This window comes from Vipera ursinii (genome assembly GCF_947247035.1).
Source record: "Vipera ursinii genome assembly, chromosome: 1".
NCBI lineage: Eukaryota > Metazoa > Chordata > Lepidosauria > Squamata > Viperidae > Vipera > Vipera ursinii.
In genome coordinates this window covers 358,986,880-359,008,099 of record NC_139512.1, presented here as the reverse complement: position 1 = coordinate 359,008,099, position 21,220 = coordinate 358,986,880, and the positions used below count along the sequence as shown (strand labels likewise).

The 21,220-nt window shown below is 53.8% G+C and overlaps 1 protein-coding gene across 1 annotated transcript; it reads right to left on the bottom strand.

Annotated features, from left to right (window-relative positions):
- Window positions 1–8,300: 8,300 nt before the first annotated feature.
- Window positions 8,301–21,015, bottom strand: UNC119 (unc-119 lipid binding chaperone). Its single transcript, XM_083379878.1, has 5 exons — window positions 20,762–21,015; window positions 12,163–12,276; window positions 10,503–10,605; window positions 9,097–9,269; window positions 8,301–8,979 (listed from the first exon to the last, which is right to left on the bottom strand). The coding sequence occupies exons 1-5, from the start codon at window positions 20,913–20,915 to the stop codon at window positions 8,867–8,869; spliced, it is 657 nt and encodes a 218-aa protein (XP_083236004.1). The 5' UTR covers window positions 20,916–21,015; the 3' UTR covers window positions 8,301–8,866.
- Between the last annotated feature and the right edge of the window lie 205 nt (window positions 21,016–21,220).

Genomic DNA, 21,220 nt, shown 5'->3' with positions numbered 1-21,220 from the left:
GCTCGATTAATGTGCAACAATTCCGGTTTTCACCTTTAAAGAAACGGTGCAAAGTCTTCTCATCTCGCAGCTTGTTTTTCCTCCGCTTCCAAGCACTACGGAGTTTTGTCACAACACAGCACAATAAAAGTCTCTGTTCATTTTAAAGGGAAGGGCGCCCTCTAGTGGGCCCGCTGGCTAGTGAGGCTGCCGGTGCCAGCGTGGTTGTTCCTTTGGCGCCATCTAGTGGCCCCTTAGGGGACGCGGTGGCTCAGTGGGTTAGGACGCTGAGCTTGTCAATCAGAAGATCGGCAGTTTGGCGGGTCGAATCCCGAGTGCCGCGTAGCAGAATGAGCGCCTGTTACTCGTCCCAGCTTCTGCCAACCTAGCAGTTCGAAAGCGCGTAAAAATGCAAGTAGAAAAATAGGGACCACTCCGGTGGGAAGGGAACAGCGTTCTGTGCACCTTTGGCGTCTAGTCATGCTGGCCACATGACCACGGAGACGTCCTCGGACAAGCGCTGGCCCTTCGGCTTTGAAACGGAGATGAGCACCGGCCCCTAGAGTCGGAAACGACTAGCACGCATGTGCAGGGGAACCTTTACCTTTTTAGTGGCCCCTTTGGGGAAGCCAGGCAAAGTTAGAAAAGAATAGAGCTGGAAGGGACCTCAAAGGACTTCTAGTCTAACCCCCTGCTCAAGCAGGAGACTTATAGGGCCTCCTGCTTGAACAGGGGATTGGACTAGAAGACCTCCCCTTCCAACTCTTATTCTGTAATCTCAGATTAACCAGTGGAACAGCTCGCCACCAGAAGTTGTGGGTTCTCCAACACTGGAGGTTTTAAAGAAGAGACTGGACAAGCCGTTTGTCTGAAATGCTATAAGCAGCAGTGGGATTCACCAATTTGCACCAGTTCGGCAGAACCAGTAGCTAATTTTTTGTTGCCCAGGCCCAGAACGGACTTCCGGAAGTGGCATCAACACAAAGAACCGGTTGTTCACATATTTGAACCCCGCCACTGGGTATACCATTCCAGACAAATGTCTAATCTCTTTTTAAAAACCTCCAGTGACGGAGCATCCACCGCTTCTGGTGGCAAGCTGTTCCACTGGTTAATTGTTCTCACTGTGAGGAAGTTTCTCCTTAATTCCAAGTTTCTTCTCTCTTTGATCAGTTTTCATCCGTTGCTTCTTGTCCTGCCTTCAGGCGCTTTGGAGAACAGGTTGACACCCCCTCTCTTCTTGGTGGCAGCCCCTCAACTACTGGATCACTGCTATCCTGCCCCCCCTGTCCTTCTTTTCTCTACTCTAGACTAAGCCATACCCAAATTCTGCAAGCGTTCTTCGTGTCTCTTAAGTTTCGTATTTTCTTTCCTTGCGCACAAAGCAGAGCAGGGCCCTGTGTGCCAATCCCCTTCCTCTGGGAAGAGCAAAGGTTCCATCCTGATGTTCCCCCTCAGGCAGATCAGGGCCTGCCTGGGGGCCCCTTTGCCCAAAAAATCAAGACGAGGCAGAGGGTGCCAAAGTGTGGTGCCAAGGCGCCAGTTTGTCTTCATCTGCTGCTGCCCCTCTGCCCCAAGGCATGCCACCAAGGAGCTTTTGGCTAACACGCTGCTCTTGCCCAGACTGGCTACCTGCTTCCCACCACCGCCACCCCAGCACCCTGGCATTGCCCTCTTCAGGGTCCTCAGCAAACCGAGGGGCTCTCTGGATCGGCCGAGAGACAGCGGCTACTCGGGTGTCAGCCTGGCAGGCATCCGGATCCCCATCAGATTCCAACTGTCCATCAGCCCCACGAGAGGCTCTGCAAGTCACACAGGGACAAGCGGGTCAGAGCCAGCCCCCCCTTCCTGCCCGTCAATCCTGTTAACTAAATTTATGCAGTGAGTGAGGTCATCAGTGGCAACCCGACCCACAAACCGGCCTGTCCCTAACACAGCATGGGCAGCCAGTCCACAATGCTGGGGGGGTGGCGGGGGTGAGGGAGGCCCCCTGCAGTCCCCCTGCAAATGAATGAGCCCCCCCCCCTCATGCCATGTCTGAGCAGTAGACCCGCGGGGAAGCTTTGAGGCTCCTTCAGCACCAAAAGGGCTGGGGTGGCCAGCAGAATGCCCCCCTCTTTGAAGGGAGCAGATGTTTTGGGAGGCCCAGGAAAACCTCTGTCTTTTCTTGTGTGCTTTAACAGTTACCTGTTGAACTTTGTATCTCCCTGGACACCTGAAACAGGTAGAGGAGGAGGAGGAGGAGGTTGAGGAAGAGGAGGGGAGGGGAGGAGGAAGAGGAGGGGGAGGAGGCGGGAAGGAAGAAAGGAGGGAGGGAGAAAAGAAAAAGAAAGAAAAAATACTGTTCTTTCCAACATTCTTAAACTTTTGCTATTTGCCTTCAACTTCTTTCGGCTCCCCTTGAGACGGGGTGCAGCCAGGGGGTGTCATGGCCCAAGCAAACACGCCCCACGCCCGGCCCATAGCCAAGGCCAACACAAAGGTTGTGGGGAGCGGTGGAGAGAAGCTGATGGGGTGACACTTTTGGGGCACGCAGCTGACCCCCATTTCCTTCCGTAAAACCAAATTTATATATATATATATATATATGAAGAACGAAGCTGAAGCCACCAGCCTGAGGATGACGGATGAGATTTCGTCGAAATGTTGCTCTTACACCTTCAATTCTATGTGGGGAAAAACCCGAATGACCAAAGATCTGTGTGTGTGTGTGTGTGTGTGTGTGTGTGTGTGTGTGTGTGTGTAAGAAAATGGTGCTTGCCCAAGTAGGCACATCTTGCATCGGAGAAGAAGGAGTCAACTCATTTCGTTCCTGAGAGAGGAAATACTATGCATGTAATCCCAGTTGTGCTTTTAAATACTGTGCAGAGGGGCAGACTTTAAACCACCATAAGGTTTTGGGGGCAGGCGTCCCGGTTGAGGAGGGGGCTCAAACTCCCATACATAGGATAGTTTTAAATGTTTTTCAGGCTGTGGAACTACTGACCAAGAGACGAATGACTCAGGCTAGTTGTGGTTTGAATAACAGAATAACAGCGCAACAAAGCTGGAAGGGACCGTGGAGGTCTTCTAGTCCAACCCCCTGCTCAAGCAGGAGAACCTACACCATTCCAGACAAAGGGATTTCCTGTCTCTTCTTAAAAGCCTCCAGTGTTGGAGCACCCACAACTTCTGGAGGCAAGGAGTTCCACTGGTTAATTGTTCTCACTGTCAGGAAGTTTCTCCTCTGTTCTAGGTTGCTTCTCTCCTTGACTAGTTTCCATCCGTTGCTTCTCATCCTGCCTTTGGGACCCAGGTCGACCCATTTGAGGAAACTCTTTTTAAAAAATCATTTCCCCCCTTATTCCCTCATTTAGCTCTGCTAAGTGATGCGTTGCAGGGAAGATCGCGTGGGGGTGTGCTTGTGCTGCGAATGCACAGCGACGTGCATTAAAATAGTGCTTTTCAACCTTAGCCACTTGAAGACGTGTGGACTGCAACTCCCAGAATTCATCAGCCAGCTGTGGTGGCTGGGGAATTCTGGGAGTTGAAGTCCAGACATCTTCCAGTTCCTAAGGTTGAAAAACACTGCTATTTTTTTTTTAGCCTATTTCAGGGGGTCTTCAAACTTGGCCCTGGCTGAGGAATTCTGGGAGTTGAAGTCCACAAGTCATAAAAGGGCCAGGTTTGAAGACCCCTGGCCTATTTTCTCCACGGTCTCTGTCTAGTCTCAAGGGTCTGTGTTTGGGGCCAGCCCCCCCTTGGCAGATGCGTCCCTTGCCCCCCCAGTCACCAAGCCCCCTGGGACCCCACATTCATCTTTTTGGTGACTTTCAGCTACGAACAGTCAAAATAGAGAGACCTCCGCAGCACACCAGCCCTTTCTCAGCGAGCAAAACCAGGATTTGCAGACCGCTCGTTCCCAAGACAGGATGAGAAGCTCTCCATTCCCGTCTCCAAGTAAAGATGCTGGAATCTTTAGCCAACTAGCCACACAGCCAGGAGCAAAAAGGCCCAGCGTGCACAGCCAGAGAATGGGGAGTTTTCTCCCCGACAGCTGGAAAAGCAAAATAAAACAGGCTAGCAGATGAGACTGAGTAAAGGAGATTGCAGGGTTGAAAGGAGGGATCCTTGGTGAGGGGTGTTTCCTTGCAGACGTTTCATGACCCAACTAGGTAACAACATCAGTGCAAGTAGGACAAACGTTTAGTGCAGGGTGCTCAGAATGGACTGGGGGGGGGCTAGTTTTCTCATTTTGCATGTCTGAACTTCAAAAGGCAATGCGTTGTTAATAATAATAATAGAGCTGGAAGGGACCTCGGAGGTCATCTAGTCCAACCCCCTGCTCAGGCAGGAAACCCTATGCCATTTCAGACAAATGTCTGGCCAGTCTCTTCTTAAAAACTTCCAGTGTTGGAGCATTCACCGCTTCTGGAGGCAAGGAGTTCCACTGGTTAATTGTCCTCACTTTTAGGAAGTTTCTCCTTAATTCCAGGTTGCTTCTCTCCTTGACTAGTTTCCATCCGTTGCTTCTTCTCCTGCCTTTGGGCGCTTTGGAGAAGAATTTGACACACACACACACCCTTTCTTTGGGGCAGCCCCTGAGATATTGGAGGACTGCTATCATGTCACCCCTGGTGTCCTTCTCTTCATTAGACTAGACATGTTCATGAAGGTCACATTTGGGGAGGGGTGAAGAGCCCTCCCCAGTACTCAGGAGTGGGAGGGCACAGTAGATTGCCTTGCGTACCTGGCCTGGCTGTGTTTCAGCTCTCACGCCCGGCAGCTTTAATCCTGATTTAATCCTCCTCCCTCGCGGGATTATCTGTGCATCCAGCTGGCGAAGGCTGTCTGCTTGGGGGGGGTGTCAATCTGGGGCTGCCCAACTGCCCTAGAAGCCAGAAGTGGCCACCTGACCAGCAGGGCTGAGTGGGGGACCCTGGGCACCTCCTAAATCCAGGACATTGCAGCACCCCTCTGCGTGAAGACCCCCTCCTCAGCATCCCACTGGAGGGTCCGAACTCCTCTGCAACCAACACACAGCAATTCCTGCCAAATGCATGCACGCACATGGACAAATCTCTCTCTCTCTCTTTCTCTCTCTCTCTCTCTCTCTCTCTCTCTCTCTCTCACACACACACACACACACACACACACAGCAAAGGGAGACTTGGGAGGCTACTTCAAGCAGACAACTGAGACTCCATCGCTGGAGGTTTTTAAGAGGTGACTGGAACAGTGGAGGGTCTCCTGCCTGAGCAGGGGGTTGGACTAGATGACCTCCAAGGTCTCTCCCAACTCCGGTTCAGAATCTGGTTGACAGAGGGAGGGGATTTCCTCAAACAGGAGGATCGGGAAGGTTAACCCACCCCTGGCAGTCCTCAGCTTACAACCCCAACTCAGCCCAAAATTCCTGTCGCTAAAAAAATCAGTCCTTAAGCGTCGTAAATGTGAATCAGCTGCCAAGCATCTAAACTTTGACGACGTGACCCTGGGGATGCTGCGACCGTTGCAGGTTTGAAAACTGGTCCTGTGTCATTTTTTTCGCCTCCTCAAGGGACACGGAGCCCAAAGGCCCATCCTCCCCTGCCTTCTCTAACAGTTCCCGGCTACGTCCAGCGAGGAGCCTCCAAGCTGGCAAGGCCCCCTCCCCCCAGGGGCACTGGCTTCCTGGTCCAAGGATGCTGAAGACCCCGGAGCGCCCCCCCATGCCCTCAGCCCTTCGATGCCAGGGAGTAAATCTCTCCAATTGGGGGGGGCAAGACAAAAGCTCCTTGGGCATCTTCTGACCTGGGGAGAACCAGGAGAGCCAGAGACCACCCAGCTCCGCCCGGCGCCCGACCTCTTGGGCACCAGCACCGCCCGATGCTCAACTGGGCAAGGCGGGCTGGACCAAATGCAGCTTTGGGTGGATAACCCAGCTTGGCCTGAACGGATGGTCCCCTCGTTTCCTGGCAGCCAAAGACCAGACCGGCTTGCCCGCCTTCCGTGCCAGTCAGGAGCCGTCTCCTCGTTCGCCTATTGCATTCACTCCCAAGATGGCTCGTTTCTAAGCCCTCTTCGGGTACCGAATAAGGGGAAGGCGTCTCTTTCTTAAGGTCATTTTGAAGTGGGCGAAGGAGCTTTCCAGGCCGGCAAGGGATCTGACAAGCCGGGATTAGCCAGGCTGTGGCCGGCACTTGTCTGGGTGACCCACAACTGCAAGCAGCCCAAGACGGCTATTTTTAGTCCCTGCCTGAGCCTCTTAGCTGTCGGAGGGAACAAAATGTGCTGGGCGCAAATTCCTCCCCGCTCTGCCAGGGATAGGTCATTGTGCTACCTGCCCTGCCACCTGTGCAGGATGCCAAGCGTTGCAAAAATAAGCCGCGTTTTCCCAAGCCAGCATCGGCAGCACAGCCACAGAAAGTGAGCAGTGGAGGGAATCTTTTCCTTTCCTTTCCTTCCCTTCCTTCCAAGCCCCCCCCCCCTTCTAGCACGGATGGCATTACCTATTTGGGTCATGAAATGTCTGCAGGAAAACTACCCAGCTCAAAGACCCCCAAACACCCCACGGTCTTCCTCCTCCTCCTCCTCCCCCCCTCCACTTCTCCTCCTCCCACTAATTTTTTTCCTAGCCAAATAGCCCCCCCCTTTCAGGTCTGCTGAGGTGGGAGGGGGGCAGAATGGGGCCTTCCCACGACTCCAGAGTTGGGGTGTGCCAACCGATCCTGGAATTGGGCAGAAGCAGAGACGGGTCTTAGCAACAGCCAGGGGGGGGAGTTGGGGCCTGTGTGTCATCTTCTACTGGGACCACCTGCAATGGTGTTTTCCCTGCTGGGGGGCTCGGGGTGGTGGTGGATGTGGCCAACTAATGCCACACCAACCTCTGGGGACCCTTCCCCATTGCACTCCCCATGAAGGTTCTCCATCATGCAGGCAAGAGATCCCCGAAGCTTGTCTGAAGGTCTAAGAATTAGACAAGTTGCAATGATACAGCCTTCATGCAATTTTGATTCAGCATCAGGATACAGCTGGAAGGGACCTTGGAGGTCTTCTAGTCCAACCCTCTGCTCAGGCAAGAGACCCTAGACCAGGGGTGGGGAACCTTGGCTCTTTTACGACTGGTGGACCAACTCCCAGAATTCCTGAGCTAGACCATCCCAGACCAAGGGCTGTCCAGTCTCTTCTTAAAAACTTCCAGTGTTGGAGCATTCACATCTTCTGGAGGCAGGTCGTTCCGCTGGTTAATTGTTCTCACTGTCAGGAAGTTTCTCCTTAGTTCTAGGTTGCTTCTCTCCTTGATGAGTTTCCATCTATTGTTTCTTGTCCTGCCTTCGGGCCGCTTTGGAGAATAGCTTGACTGCCTCTTCTTTGGGGCAGCCCCTCAAAACACTGGGAGATGCTATGGTGTCCTTCTTTTCATGAAATCAGACATACCCAACTCCTGCAACCGTTCTGCCTGTGTGTTTGTCATCTCTGCCTGGATGACTGAGAACCTTGACGGATGTTTCCCAGGGCGGCTTAAGAGTGACCCCCCCCCAAGCAGGCTGTGACTGTAATCTCACAAAAGTTGGACGTGGGATCCTCAAATATTGACAAGGCCTCCTGCAAGAGGCTACCAGCCCTGATCTTTCAGGTGGGCACACGGCTTCCTTTGCCCAACTGAGGGTTTCTTAGTGCCCCCCCCAATAAAGTGGCAGCAAGGAGACCCTCAGCCCTTCCCCCCTTGGGGTCCCCCCCAATTCACAGGTTGTCTAGGAATAAAGCTCAGCTTTCACAGGTAACACACACCTGGAGAGCCCTTTTTCAGGTCATATGATGTCATACACACACACACACACACACACACACACACACACACACACAGAGATCATGGGTGTCTGAAGGTATGGTGAAAAAAAAATCACGCTTTGGTGGCGCAATCAAAGCCAGGCATGGTTTTTACGCCTGTCTATCGTGTTGCGGTGCCCACCAAACGGACTTTTTACATCACACCTTGCAAACACCCAACACACTCCCAAAAGGAACGCAGCAACGCAGCAGGGCACAAACTAAAGCACCCTGCCACACACACACCTGCCCTGGCAAAGCAGCTCTTTCAGGAACCTGGAGGGGCGGTGAAGACCCCTCCCCAGATGCAAGACAAGAGTCGATTAGGTAGGTGAACCGTGCCTCTTTCTCTAAAAAGATGCCCCCCAATTACCCCCCCAGGAATTAGAGGAAGCAGAGCCTGCCCAGAGAGCACGGGGCATTGTTTTGGGGGTCCCCGAGGGTCTGTGGGGAGGGAAAGTCCAATGACAAGCGTTGCAGGAAGCAAGTCTTCTATTCACACCCCCACATCAAACATGGTTTCATGAGTCCTTTTGCAGCAGCAGATCCCCCCTCCCCTTTTCCCATGGAGATGGCAAAGGGGGTCCACCAGGAGAGACCCTCCCAACAGTCTCCGGCACCCCCACCCTGCCCCCAGTCACCCCTGGAGAAGGACTGGCAAGCAACAATGGCGAGCAAAAGAAATGGGTCTGGGGTCTTTGCCTAAGGACATTCTGAGTTGGGAATGGGGGGGGGGGTCATCCCAGAGTTTCCACTATTCCTGCTGATCTTCAGCACCCCATTCTCAGATGGGGAGGGGGGAGTGGAGCGCCTACCAAAATGACTCTCCACCAAGCCAGAGAGGGGCTTCAAGGAAGACCCTTCCCCAACAATAGGGAGACCAGGAGCTACTACGAGAGCCTCAACTGCCCAGCAGCTACGGAGGGTGGGGTCACGGTCTCCCCTCTAAAGTCCGGGGGGGGGTCAAGGAAAAGCTTCAGGCAGTCAATCTCAGATGCCGGTCCTGTGCAGAGTCCAGTCCGGCCGCCCCTCTGCAGCCAGCCCGCGAGTCGATCCTCCTCGACCACCATGGGGAGGGGAGGGGGGGTCCTGGGCCGGGTCAGGGCCCCCCACCGTAGGAGTAGTCGGCCTTGTTGTGCATCACCAGCTTGTTATCCACAAAGTAGAAGCTGTCGGACTGTGTCTCGTAGGGGTGAAGGACCATCTCCTGGACTGGGAGAGAAGCCGGGGGGGGTGTCAGCCAGGGCTGGCTGGCTTGGCCGGAGGCCGCCCAAACCGCAGCGCCATTACGTGGCCCTCCCCGAGTCCCCCCCCCCCGGCCTGGCTTACTGAGGTCCTCAGAGAGCTGCGGGAACTCGTAGATGTGCTCACAACTGTTCTTGCTGGCCGGGATGCAGAAGCCGAACTGGAAGTCAAAGCTCTTGAGCAGCTGATCCCGGAAGTAGTGCCGCTCGATCATGCGGAAGTTGCTGATGGGCTTCTCCCCCACGGTGAACTCCACCCTGGGGGGTTAAGGGAGGGAGGGAGGGAGGGAGGAAGGAGGGAGGAAGGAGGGAAAGAAGGAAGGAGGGAGGGAGGGAGGAAGGAAGGCAGGAAGGAAGGAAGAAGGGAGGAAGGAGGGAAAGAAGGAAGGAGGGAGGGAGGGAGGGAGGGAGGGAGGGAGGAAGAAGAGAGGAAGTGAGGTTAAGGGAAAGAGGGAGGGAGGGGGGAAAGAAGCCAAAGGAGGGAGGGGGGAGGAAAAGAGGGAGGGAGGGAGGAAGGAGGGAGGAAGGAGGGAAAGAAGGAAGGAGGGAGGGAGGAAGAAGAGAGGAAGTGAGGTTAAGGGAAAGAGGGAGGGAGGGAGGAAAGAAGGAAATAAGAGAAGGAGGGAGAAAGAGGGAGGGAGGGAGGGAGGGAGGGAGGAAAAGAGAAAAGCCGTTATTCCCAGCTCCTACCAAGCCAGGATTACCTCCCAGAGGTGCCAGCCCCTCTTTTGCACACCCCCATCCTAAGGCCAGACCATCTGGACCTTCCCTGGTAGAGATTAGCTGCGCGACACTCGCACTCAAAGCTGGAATTGGGCCCCTTTGGTGAACTGAGCCGGGTGGGAAGGCAGCAGGTCTACAAAGCACTCTGGGAAATTCTCGGCCGTTCTCCTGAAATTGCTCCCTTGGGTGCCAGCCGGCTAAACAACACCGGCCCAGAATCCTCTGAGCCGAAAACAGAGCCAACGCATTGCAGGGTGCACAGATTCTCTCCGGGAATGATAGGAACTGTAGTCCAGGACTCCTGGAGGCCACCATGGCAGAAAAGTTGTGGGCACTCCATCGTTGGAGGTTTTCAAGAAGAGACTGGACAGCCATTGGCCTGGAAAGGTCTAGGATCTCCTGCATGAGCAGGGGGTTGGACTGGATGACCTCTGAGGTTCCTTCCAACTCTGCAATTGTGAAACACTGGCCTGGGGTGGGCGGAATAAAGCCGGACCGGCCAAAATGCTTCTCTTGCATAAAAAAACAAAACAATTTACTGAACCTGGCCTCAACACCGGAGGTTTTTAAGAAGAGACTAGACAGCCATCTGTGTGAAATGGTGTAGGGTTTCCTGCCTGAGCAGGGGGTTGGACTAGATGACCTCCAAGGTCCTTTCTAACTTTATTATTTTTATCATCATCATCATCATCATCATTTATTATTATTTATTGTTCATTTTATTACTATTATTACTATTGCTGTTTTTTTGTTGTTGTTATTACTTACGTAGCTCCAACCTGCCGCAACCGTAGGAACGCTGGCGTGAACTGGTAGCGCACAAACCGCCCGGCGTTTGGGTCAGCCTCCCTCTTTTCGCTGCGCTCACGTTCTGGGGGAGGGGGGGAAAGACAAGGGAGCACCCCAGTTGCACGATGGCCAGATGGTGCCCAAACTCTGCATTCCCACCCGGGGCCTCTTTCAAAAGCCTGGCCCCGGAGCCCTTGACAGATCGTGCCCAACGGATCTGCCACCTGCCTGCAAAAGGCGATGCCCTGGCATGATGGGACGGGCACCGTTCTTGGCGGCACCTGGGAGGAAGTTGAGCGAGGGCCTAAGATAGGGCTTGGCCACTTAACGACTTATGGACTTCAACTCCCAGAATCCCCCAGCCAGCTTCCCTTTGCGAAGTCGGCCTGCCGTTGAAAAATCTTTTCTGCCAGTCCAGGTTTTGCTTAATCCTGGTTTGTTAAATCAACCACATTGGCTTCCAACGCACTAGACCAGAGGCATCCAACCTTGAAGACCTATGGACTTCAACTCCCAGAATTCCCCAACCAGCAGAGCTGGCTGGGGAATTCTGGGAGCTGAAGTCCATAAGCCTTCAAGTGGCCAAGGTGGCATAACCCTGGGCCAACTGTGCCAAGCCTGGGTCCTAATGGGGCATAAAAGACCCCCAGTAACCAGGATCAGCCTCTCCCTCTACAAATGTTGGGGTCCAAGTGCCAGGCTATCTTTCCTTTATATTGCACTTGCCCCAATTAAAGGCACTCTACATTTGTTTTGCAAAAAAGCCAGATTCAAGGCAACTCTATAATAATCCTCCTATTTGGACAATACAGGTAGTCCTCGATTTAAAAGCTTTCGTTTAATGACCGTCACTGAAAAAAGTGACTTAGGACCGATTTTCACACTTACAACTGTTAGGTTCTTCTGCTTGACCAGGGGGCTGGACTAGAAGACCTCCAAGGTCCCTTCCAGATCTATTCTATTCTATTCTATTCTATTCTATTCTATTCTATTCTATTCTATTCTATTCTATTCTATTCTATTCTATTCTATTATTTCTATTCTATTATTTCTATTCTATTCTATTCTATTCCATTCCATTCTATTCTATTCCATTCTATTCTAATTTTCTATTCTATTCTAAATGGACAACTGCAGTGATTCGCTTAACTGCGGCAAGAAAAGTCGTAAAATGGGGCAAAACTCACTTAACTCTTTAGCGACTGTTCAAAATTGCAACTGCACTTATAACCAATCCTCACCCTCGTAACGGTCACAGCCTCCCCACGGTCACGTGATCAAAATTCGTCTCTGGGTCACGTGATCAGCATCGGTGGCTTTCCCAGACACGCAAAGTCAAGGGGACAAGCTGGATTGGCTTAAATGACCGTGTGATTCACTTAACAACTATGGCCAAAAGGGCCATAACATTAGACGTCACTCACTGAACGCCTGTCTCACTTAGCATCACAAATTCCAGCCCCAATTTGTTTGTAATTGGAGGACTACCTGTAATGTGGATTTGCCTCTAATTTGAAACAGGTCTGGCGGCAGATCGAAATTGGCCATCAAAACGTGGCAAACAAGCTGGGGGGGAGAGAAAGGGGAAGGGGAGCACAGAGAGGGCCCTCCCGCCTGCCACAAAGCGGGGCACACTCACCTGAGGCGGGGGGCTTGGTGATCTCAAAGAGAACCGTGCCGGATTCCATATCCCGAATCTTAAACCGGGTGAAATCGATCTTGTAAACGTTCTCCTCTGGGGTGCATAAGTAATCTGCAAGAGGAAAAGTCGCCACTCAGAATCACAGTGGCCCTGAAGAGAAATGGCTTAGGACTGGTCCTCACACTTATGTACGTTGTAGCGTCCTCACGGTCACATGAGCAAAATTCGGGCAACCGGCAGGCATTTACAAGCATTGCAGCATCCGGGGCTCACGGGGAAACTCTTGAAATTTCAGGCAGGCCGGAACAAAACCACAATCCTAACTTGGGTGCAGCGCTTACTCTCCCGAGGAGCTGGAAGAGACTTCTGCATCGGGGGTCCAGGATACCATAGCCCAGGGGTCCTCAAACTTGGCCACTTTAAGACTTGTGGACTTCAACTCCCAGCATTCCCCAGCCACCTGTCTTAAAGTGGCCAAGTTTGAGGACCCCTGCCATAGCCTATCACACGCCAAACGTTAGTGGCACAGTGCCACTAACACACCATCTGGCCCCCCCCCATAAACACAGGATCTCTCAGTCCCGCCACAGCTTCAACTCCCAAATAGAAACAATCCTTGGCTCCATTTTGCTGAGAAAGGTATAGTGTCAACTCTACAGCAAAGCTGGCTGAAGCCATCTTGCCCGTTCTGAGTTGCCACAAGAGTGGGAGGGGGGAAGTGGAGGTTTTCTGATAGTCTAAAGCAATTCTCTGTCCCGTGGGAACCAAGGTCATTTCAAACGGTCAGATTTTGTACTACTAGAAAGCCCGCCAAACTCTTCTATTGGGTAACATAGCGGATGGCATAGTGTTGGGGTGGGAACTTTGACTTTGTAATAGTGTAACTCTTTGGAGGGAGTTTCAGACTTGGGTTTCACTTTTGATCATGACGATACTTTGTCATCAATAAACATGTTCTTTGAGGAAGCCTCTAGCCTCGCCGTTCTGTTTTATCTGGTCTCATCTCAAAACCCTAGTGAGGCCACACCTGCAGCTAATTTTGGTCACCATATCACAGAAAAGATGTTGAGAGTTTGGAAAAAATTCAGAGAACAGCAACTAAGATGATCAAAGGCCTGGAGACTAAAGCATACGAAGAACGGCTGCGGGATGGAAAAAAAGAAATAGGGGAGACGCGATAGCAGCGTTCCAGTATTTGGGGGGGGGTGCTGCCACAAAGAGGAGGGGGCCAGGTTGTTCACCAGAGCACCAGAGGGAAGGACGAGAAACAATGGTTGGAAACTAATCAAGGAGAGAAGCAACCTCAAATTAAGGTGATAGTGAGGAAAATCAACCAGTGGAACAGCTTGCCACCAGAAATCGTAGGCACTCCATCACTAGAAATTTTTGGGAAGAGACTGGACAGCCACTTGTCTGAGATGGCACAGGATGTCCTGCTTGAGCAGGGGGCTGGACTAGAAGACTCTAAGGTCCCTTCCAGCTCTACTCTATTCTATTCATCTATCGGAACCATGATATATAGTTTTATTAGAAGTCAAGTGTATTGCAGCATCGCATAGCCAGAACAGAGAATCACGCACCAAAATCCCTACGTTCTACTTTTCCCTCCCTTATCCGGAGGGAGCTGCCACAAGACGTTGCGGGTGCCGCTCCATCACTGGAGGCTTTCAAGAAGAGATTGGACAGCCATTTGTCCGGAACAGTGTAGGATCACCTGCTTGAGTTGGGGGCTGGACTAGAGGACCTCTAAGGTCCCTTCCAGTCTTAGGATTCTATGTTCCTCAACAGGGGTCCCCAACCTCCGGTCCGTGGCATGCCAGAAACCGGGCCAAGCGAACGAAGGAAGCCCCCTCCGCGGGACGCAGGCAGCAGGCGAAACCAGGCCCCCTCCGGTCCGTAGGGAAACCTCCCTCCCCGGAAGCGGTCCCTGGTGCCCAAAAGGTGGGAGGGGGTGAGGGGGGCTGCCTTTCTGTGAGATTAGCTTCACCTTGTCTGAAAGCTGCCACCTGGCCATCAGGCCCACCCTTCTGGTCTTACCATCTCGGATTAGTTCAATAAACCAGAGTGAATCCAGCTTAATGTGCTGCTGGCTCTTGGCTAGGTCTGCGGCTCCTGATCCTCATCCGCTTTGGGACCCAGGTGGCTTCTTTGTGCAATTCAGTTCAACTCCGGGCAGCTAAGATGCCAGAAAGCAAGAACTGCAGAGACCCAGGTCTAGGTATTCACAAGAGCGAGAGAGAAGAAATAAACCTTCTTTGCTGCAGACTCTTGAGAGAGGGTGCGGGACGGACAGAGAAAGAGAGGGAGAGAGAGAGAGAGAGAGAGAGAAACAGGGGAGAGAAAGAGAGAGAGAGAGAAAGAGACAGCGAGAAAGAAGGAGAGAGGGACAGAGAGAGAGGGGACAGAGAGAGAGAGAGAGAGAGAGAGAGAGAGAGAGAGAGAGGGAGAGAACCGGTGTCCAGATTGAGCTAAACTCTCCAGATCGCATCCCAGGCTGTCCGGGGATCCCTTTGGGGGCAGCTGCTTTAACGTTCCCAACCCCCACAAGCCAGGGGAGACAGACAGACCGACAAACCTTTGGAGAATGGAAGCAAGCCAACACGTCCTTGTGGCCAAAGCTGCAGGAAGGCCTGCCAAGGTGCTCTGTGCCCGCATCTGCGGGGCGGGGGGGGGGGAATGTCGGAAGAGCGGCTGGCGCTGCTCCCCCTGCCTGCCCGCTCTGGAGAGGCTGGGAGACGGCAGTCCGGATGTCATGGTTCCCAGCCCGGTTTCCATGCCCCCCACCCGGCTACGGCTCCCTCTCCACGTTGCCCGTGCCCCTGGGGCAGCCACGCCTGCCAACTGGCGGCCGGTGCCATGCTCGCCCTTCTCGCCCATTGCCATGGCAACGATCTTCCCCACCCTCGGCAGCAGGGTTGCCATAGCAACTGTGTGGAGTGATGCCCAGCGGTGTCAGAGGCGAGGGCTGCTCAGGTGCCGGGGCAAAGCCCCCCCCCAAACAGCTTAGCCTCGTCCTGGCACCCCAAGAAATTCTTAGCTATTCCCCCAGGAGTGGCTAGCAGCTCTCCCACGCTCAAGGGCCCCCGGCTCTCCCAGCTGAGGCTCAAATGGGGGGCTGCGGAAGGAGCCCCTTGGGCTATTGAGAGGGGGGGTCCCAAGGGCCCCCTTCCTGGCCTTCCTTCCCAAAAGCAGTCAGGCAGCCCCCCCAAGTCGGGTGGAGAGCCCCCAGAACTCCTAACCCAACAGAACATCTAGTAAAAGAGCAAAGACACCCCAACTTCAGGGAGCCCCCAGACCCTCAAAGGCTGCCAGAGTCTCCATGAAGGACGGCAGCAGCCCCCCAACCCGTTAGGAGCACCCCAGCTCTGAAACTTTTCCTTCAGATCTTTACAGGCCATTTATTTTTATTGATTGGTTTATGTCTCCCACCTTTATTACTTTTGATCAGGGGACTGGAGGCTAAAACATATAAAGAACGATTGCCGGAATTGGGTATGTCTAGTAGTTTAATGAAAAGAAGGACTCGGGGTGACATATAGCAGGCTTCCAATATTTGAGGGGCTGCCACAAAGAAGGGGGTGTGTGTCATCTTATTCTCCAAAGCACCTGAAGGCAGGACAAGAAGCAACAGACGGAAACTAGTCAAAGAGAGAAGCAACCTAGAACTAAGGAGAAAATTTCCTGACGGTGAGAACAGTGGAACGACCTGCCTCCAGAAGTTGTGAATGCGCCAACAGTGGAAGTTTTAAATGGTGTAGGTTCTCCTGCTTGAGCAGGGGGCTGGACTAGAAGACCTCCAAGGTGCCTCCCAGCTCTGTTCTGTTCTAATTCTATTATTCTATTATTCTCAACAGAAGCTCCTTTGCCCAGGCCAGGAGTAGGCAACTTTGGCTCTTTTACGACTCGTGGACTTCAACTCCCAGAATTCCTGAGCCAGCCACGCTGAGGGAAAAGGGAGAGGTTTCCAAGCTGAGCCAAGCTGGCTCAGGAATTCTGGGAGTTGAAGTCCACGAGTCATAAAAGAGCCAAGGTTGCCTACCCCTGGCCCAGGCAAAGGCTGCGGGGTGTGTCCCAATTCAGACAGCCTGCCCCGACTCTCAGCGCCTCCCTGCCACCAACCGCCAGCCCGGGTTGCAAACATGGACACCTCCAGCTTGTTGCAAAACCTCATCCGAATAGCTGCACAGCCGCTTCCCTCTTACCACTCATTTCCTCTGCCGAAGCCACAATCTCTCCTCAGGCTTGCAAGGGGAGGTCTGCAAGTGGCGGGCGAGGGACCTGGCATCCCGGGAACGGAGAAGGGCAGGCAAAACAGATCTCAGTGCAATTCGAAATGCACCCTAGCAGAGTTGGAAGGGACCTTGGAGGTCTTCTAGTCCAACCCCCTCCACAAGCAGGAGACTATACCAGGGGTGTCCAATTTTGGAACTTTAAGACTTGTGGACTTCAACTCCCAGAACTTTAAGACTTGTGGACGTCAACTCCCAGAACTTTAAGACTTGTGGACTTCAACTCCCAGAATTCCACAGCCAGTTGGCTAGGGAATTCTGGGAGTTGAAGTTTACAAGTCTTAAAGTTCCCAAGGCTGAACATCCTTACTCTATACCACTCCAGACCAATGACGGTATGTCCACGCTGACAAGAAGTTCCAAATTCAGTTGAGTGAACAGGATCACAATTGTGAGGGAGCACCTCTGCGTCCCAGGCCAGAATTTTTAATTTTTAAATTTAATTCTAATTCGGTCACAGTTTCTGCCCTTCGCAAGTCTTCGGCTAGAAAAACTGCACGGGAAGAGACCTTTTCTCAATTTACAGCTGCCGGTGGCGAAATTGTGCAAAACCAGGAAATGTGTCACAGCTATTTCTGCTTCGGGACAGATGTCACTTCCGGACAGAACAAACCAAAACTTAATTTCTTCTTTGCCCCAATGGTTTGCCAGGGGAAATGCCCCCTCCCCCAGCGATGCACGTGGTCAAAGACAAACAAGGCTACCGCCCAAAAACGGTAGGATTTGGGTCTGAGGGCTCTACTGGCCTCAGTGTTCCCCATCTGTAAAATGGAAACTAAAGCGGAGGACTGTAAAATCCACTCTGGAAAGTCAGGCTGGATACATCGATAAACTACTCTAAATGAGGCAGGCAAGTGGGCTGTATTTATTATTATTATTATTATTTATTGAATTTCTATACCGCCCTTCTCCCGAAGGACTCAGGGCAGTGTACAGGGCAATAAAAGTACTACATACAAAAGTTAAAAGTAAGATTAAATTAATTTAGCCCTAATTAATTTAGTCATTTAACAGAATGACAGAGTTGGAAGGGACCCTGGAGGTCCTCTAGTCCAGTCCTCTGCTCAAGCAGGAAACCCTATGCAATTTCAGACAAACAGTATTCAGGCTACCTATAAATATGAACATAATAGAGCAAGGGTCTTCAAACCTGGCCCTTTTATGACTTCAACTCCCAGAATTCCTCAGCCAGGCATGCGTGCCTGGCTGAGGAATTCTGGGAGTTGAAGTCCACAAGTCATAAAAGGGCCAGGTTTGAAGAGCCCCATAATAGAGGGTTGAGAAAAAGTGCAGAGGAGACCAACTAAGATGATCAAAGGCCTGGAGACTAAAACATATGAAGAACAGTCGCAGGATTTGGTTATGGCCAGTCTAGAGAAAAGAAGGACCGGGGCGTGACATGATAGCAGTCTCCCAATATCTTTGTGGGGTTGCCACAAAGAAGGGGGGGGTGTCGAAATTATTCTCCAAAGCGCCAGAAGGCAGGACAAGAAACAACAGGTGGAAACTAATCAAGGAGAGAAGCAACCTGGAATTAAGGAGAAACTTTCTGACAGTGAGAAAAAACGATCAGTGGAACAGAAGTTGTGGGGGCTACATCACTGGGGAGTTTTAAGAAGAGATTGGACAGCCATGGTATAGGTCAGGGGTAGGCAACCTCGGCTCTTTTAGGACTCATGGACTTCAACTCCCAGAATTCCTGAGTCAGCACAGCTGACTCAGGAATTCTGGGAGTTGAAGTCCACGAGTCCTAAAAGAGCTGAGGTTGCCTACCCCTGGTATAGGGTCTCCTGCCTGAACAGGGGGTTGGACTGGAAGACCTCTGAGGTCCCTTCCAAGTCTGTTATTCTGTTATTAGTGTGCACAACAGAATAATATCGAAACCACAACAAAGGCAGACACGTTTTGCTGCACCGAGAACTGGCAGGCAAAGGGACATGTTAGAATTAAACTTTCTCCTCCGTTGGCACCTCCTGGCAGATGCTGGATCCTGGCTCGAGAAGATGCCCCCCCCAGGCCTTGGTCTCCCACCTCAAGGAGAGAGGATTACACCCTACCTCGAGGGGATTTGGGCAGGATAAGTCCATTAGCACAGCTCAGAGACAAGGACAAGAGAACTACAAATAGACAGCTAATCGGTCAAGGAAAAACGGACGGGCGGGAGTAACAGGAGTGGCCTCAGGGTCACCAGCCCTTCCAGAAATGCAAGGGGCACCAGGTTTGGTTGCCCACCTACCCGCCCAGGAACCAGGCCAGACCTTAGCTAAGCTCCAGCATCCTTGCGTGCCAGGATTTGTGTGCTACCAACAAGCCATCTTTTCAATTCACACGTCCTGGTTTGCTTCTACAGCAGACCTGGGCATTTTACGCCCCCTGGGCCACATCCGGCCCTTTGGCCGTCCCTATCAGGCCCACCTGTGCAGGTAGTCCTCAATGCGTATCAGTTCATTTAGTGACCGTTCAAAGTTACAAAGGCTTTGAAAACAGGGACTTACGACCGTTTTTTCACACTTACGACCCAATGGTCACGTGAGCAAAATTCGGACGCGATCCCCTTTTGTGTCCTTCCGACAAGCAAAGTCAATGGGGAAGCCGGATTCACTTAACAACCTAAAAACTGCCGTGGTTCACTTAACAACCGAGGGAAGAAAGCTCATCAAAAGGAGCAAAATTAACAACCGTCTCGCTTAGCAACATAAGTTTTGGGCTCTCCGGTGGTCATAAGCAGAGGACTACCTGTGTTGTTGCCTGCACGGGGACCTCAAGTAAAAGGACGCAAACCGTCATCTGGGTGTCAGAGCGGAACGGGTGACGACATTTCCTCCCCCCCCCCCGGGGAAGAGGAACCCAAGGGCAGAGAGAGCTGCTTGCAGAGAATGAAGCAAGAAAAAATATATATATATTCTGATTTTAAGTGGCAGCTGAGACTGACTGCCAGGGTGCCTCAGGCAGGCTTCCCACTTTTCTCCGACGACGGAGAGTGTCAGTTTCTCCCCACAATTATTGTAATGTCTCTCAACCTGGGCAGCTTTTCAGATGCGTGGACTTCAACTCCCAGAATTCCCCAGCCAGCCTAGCATCTGAAAAGCCGCCAAGGTTGAAACATACTCTTAGCGTAAACTAAGCAGCCAAACATCCGGGGACCCTCCTGAAGTCTCCAAGCCTGCTTAATTTGGGGGGGCACCTGTCCTTTGAGAGTAATAACCCGGTCCCCCCCCCCCCCGCCAGTAATCTTGGCTGATCCGACTGACCTCAAGGCACAGGAAAGCCGCAAGGGGAGGGCACCTGCTGCTTCTGGGGCAGCAGCAAGGGGTGGGGGTGGGGGGGTTAGGCCAGGGCCATGCCAGGGCTTGGAGGGTAGCAACAGATTGGCAGCCTCCTTTGCTCCCTAAAGCCCCCCCCTCCAAAGCTAGAGCAGCCTTTCCATAGGGAGAATCCAGGGCATGGGGGGGATGATGGGGGAGATGAAAAAGCCCTTGCTCCCCACCCGTGGATGCTCAACTCTGAAACTGGGTCGGTCAATCTTGGTAGGCATTGCAGGGGGGGGTGTCCCATTGGCCGCCTTGACCCAACACAGAGAGTTCTTCTCTGGGTTCACACAAAGCCCGAACCGCAGCTTAATCCTGGTTAAGACTAAGGCGCTTAGCGAGGGGTCAAGGCAGTGAAAGAGCACTTGGGAAGAGGAACCCTGGTTTCGGGGGGGGGGGCGAAAGGGGGGGCATGGCAGGGGCTCGCCTCTTTCGGGCAAGCCTCTGTCCGGACTCCTGCAAAGTCGCTCGGAGACCCCCGAAGCGCCCCGGTTCACCCTCGGCCGCTGCAGCCCGGAGGAACCTCTTCTTCCGCGGCGCCCAGCGGGCAAGGGGTCCCGGTTGCCCTTCGGGGCCGGCCGGCCGGGAGGCTTCAGCCCAGCCCAGCCCGGCCCACCTGCGCGGTGCCACCCTTCCCGGCCCGCTGCCCCTCCGCTCCCTCCCCGGGCGCAACGTCGGGCTCCGGCCACGGGCTGGCGGGGCCAAGCCCCCCGCGGGCACCCCGGGCCCGACCCCCTTCTGCCGGCGGGGCCCGGGGCTGGGGAGCAGCGGACCGGGGGGGGGGTGAGGGGGAAGCAGCCCCGGACCAGGGGGAGCCCCGACCCCGCGCGCCCTGCGTCAAGATCGGCGAGGCGCAGCGCATCCGGGCTCCTTCATCCTGGCTGGCCGCGGGAGGCGGCCCGGAGACCCCCGGAGACCCCCGGCCCCGCCGCCGCCGCCTTTCTCCACCCGCCAGGGGGGTCTCCCGAGCCCGGCCGCCGCCCCCCACCCGCGGCTCACCCGAAGTGATCTTCCCCAGCGCCAGCACGTCCTCCGGGCAGATGGCCGCCTTGCGCAGCAGCTCGTCCTCGGTGCACAGGCCGGCGGCGGCGGAGGCTGCGCCCGCTCCGGCTGCTCCGTTGGCCGCGGCGCCGCCGCCCTTCTTCACCTTCATGGCCCGCCGGTGGTGCTGATGCTGCCGCCGCCGCCGCTGCCGCCCGGGGAGCCACTGGAGCTGCGCGCACCCGCACCCGCCGCTCTTGCCCTGCCGGCCCGGCCAGAAATCCCGCGGGCCGGCTCCGCCCCAGGAGGGAGGACCAGGGCGCCCCGGAGCACGTGCAGAGCGCCGCCCACCGGCTCCGACCCGGGGTGGAGGAGCCCCACCCACTGCCTCTGGTCGCCGAGGGAGGGAGGGAGAGACACCTGGGCATGGGCAGAGAGCCTGGCTTGCGGGAAGTTGGGCAGTCCTCTTCAGCCCGG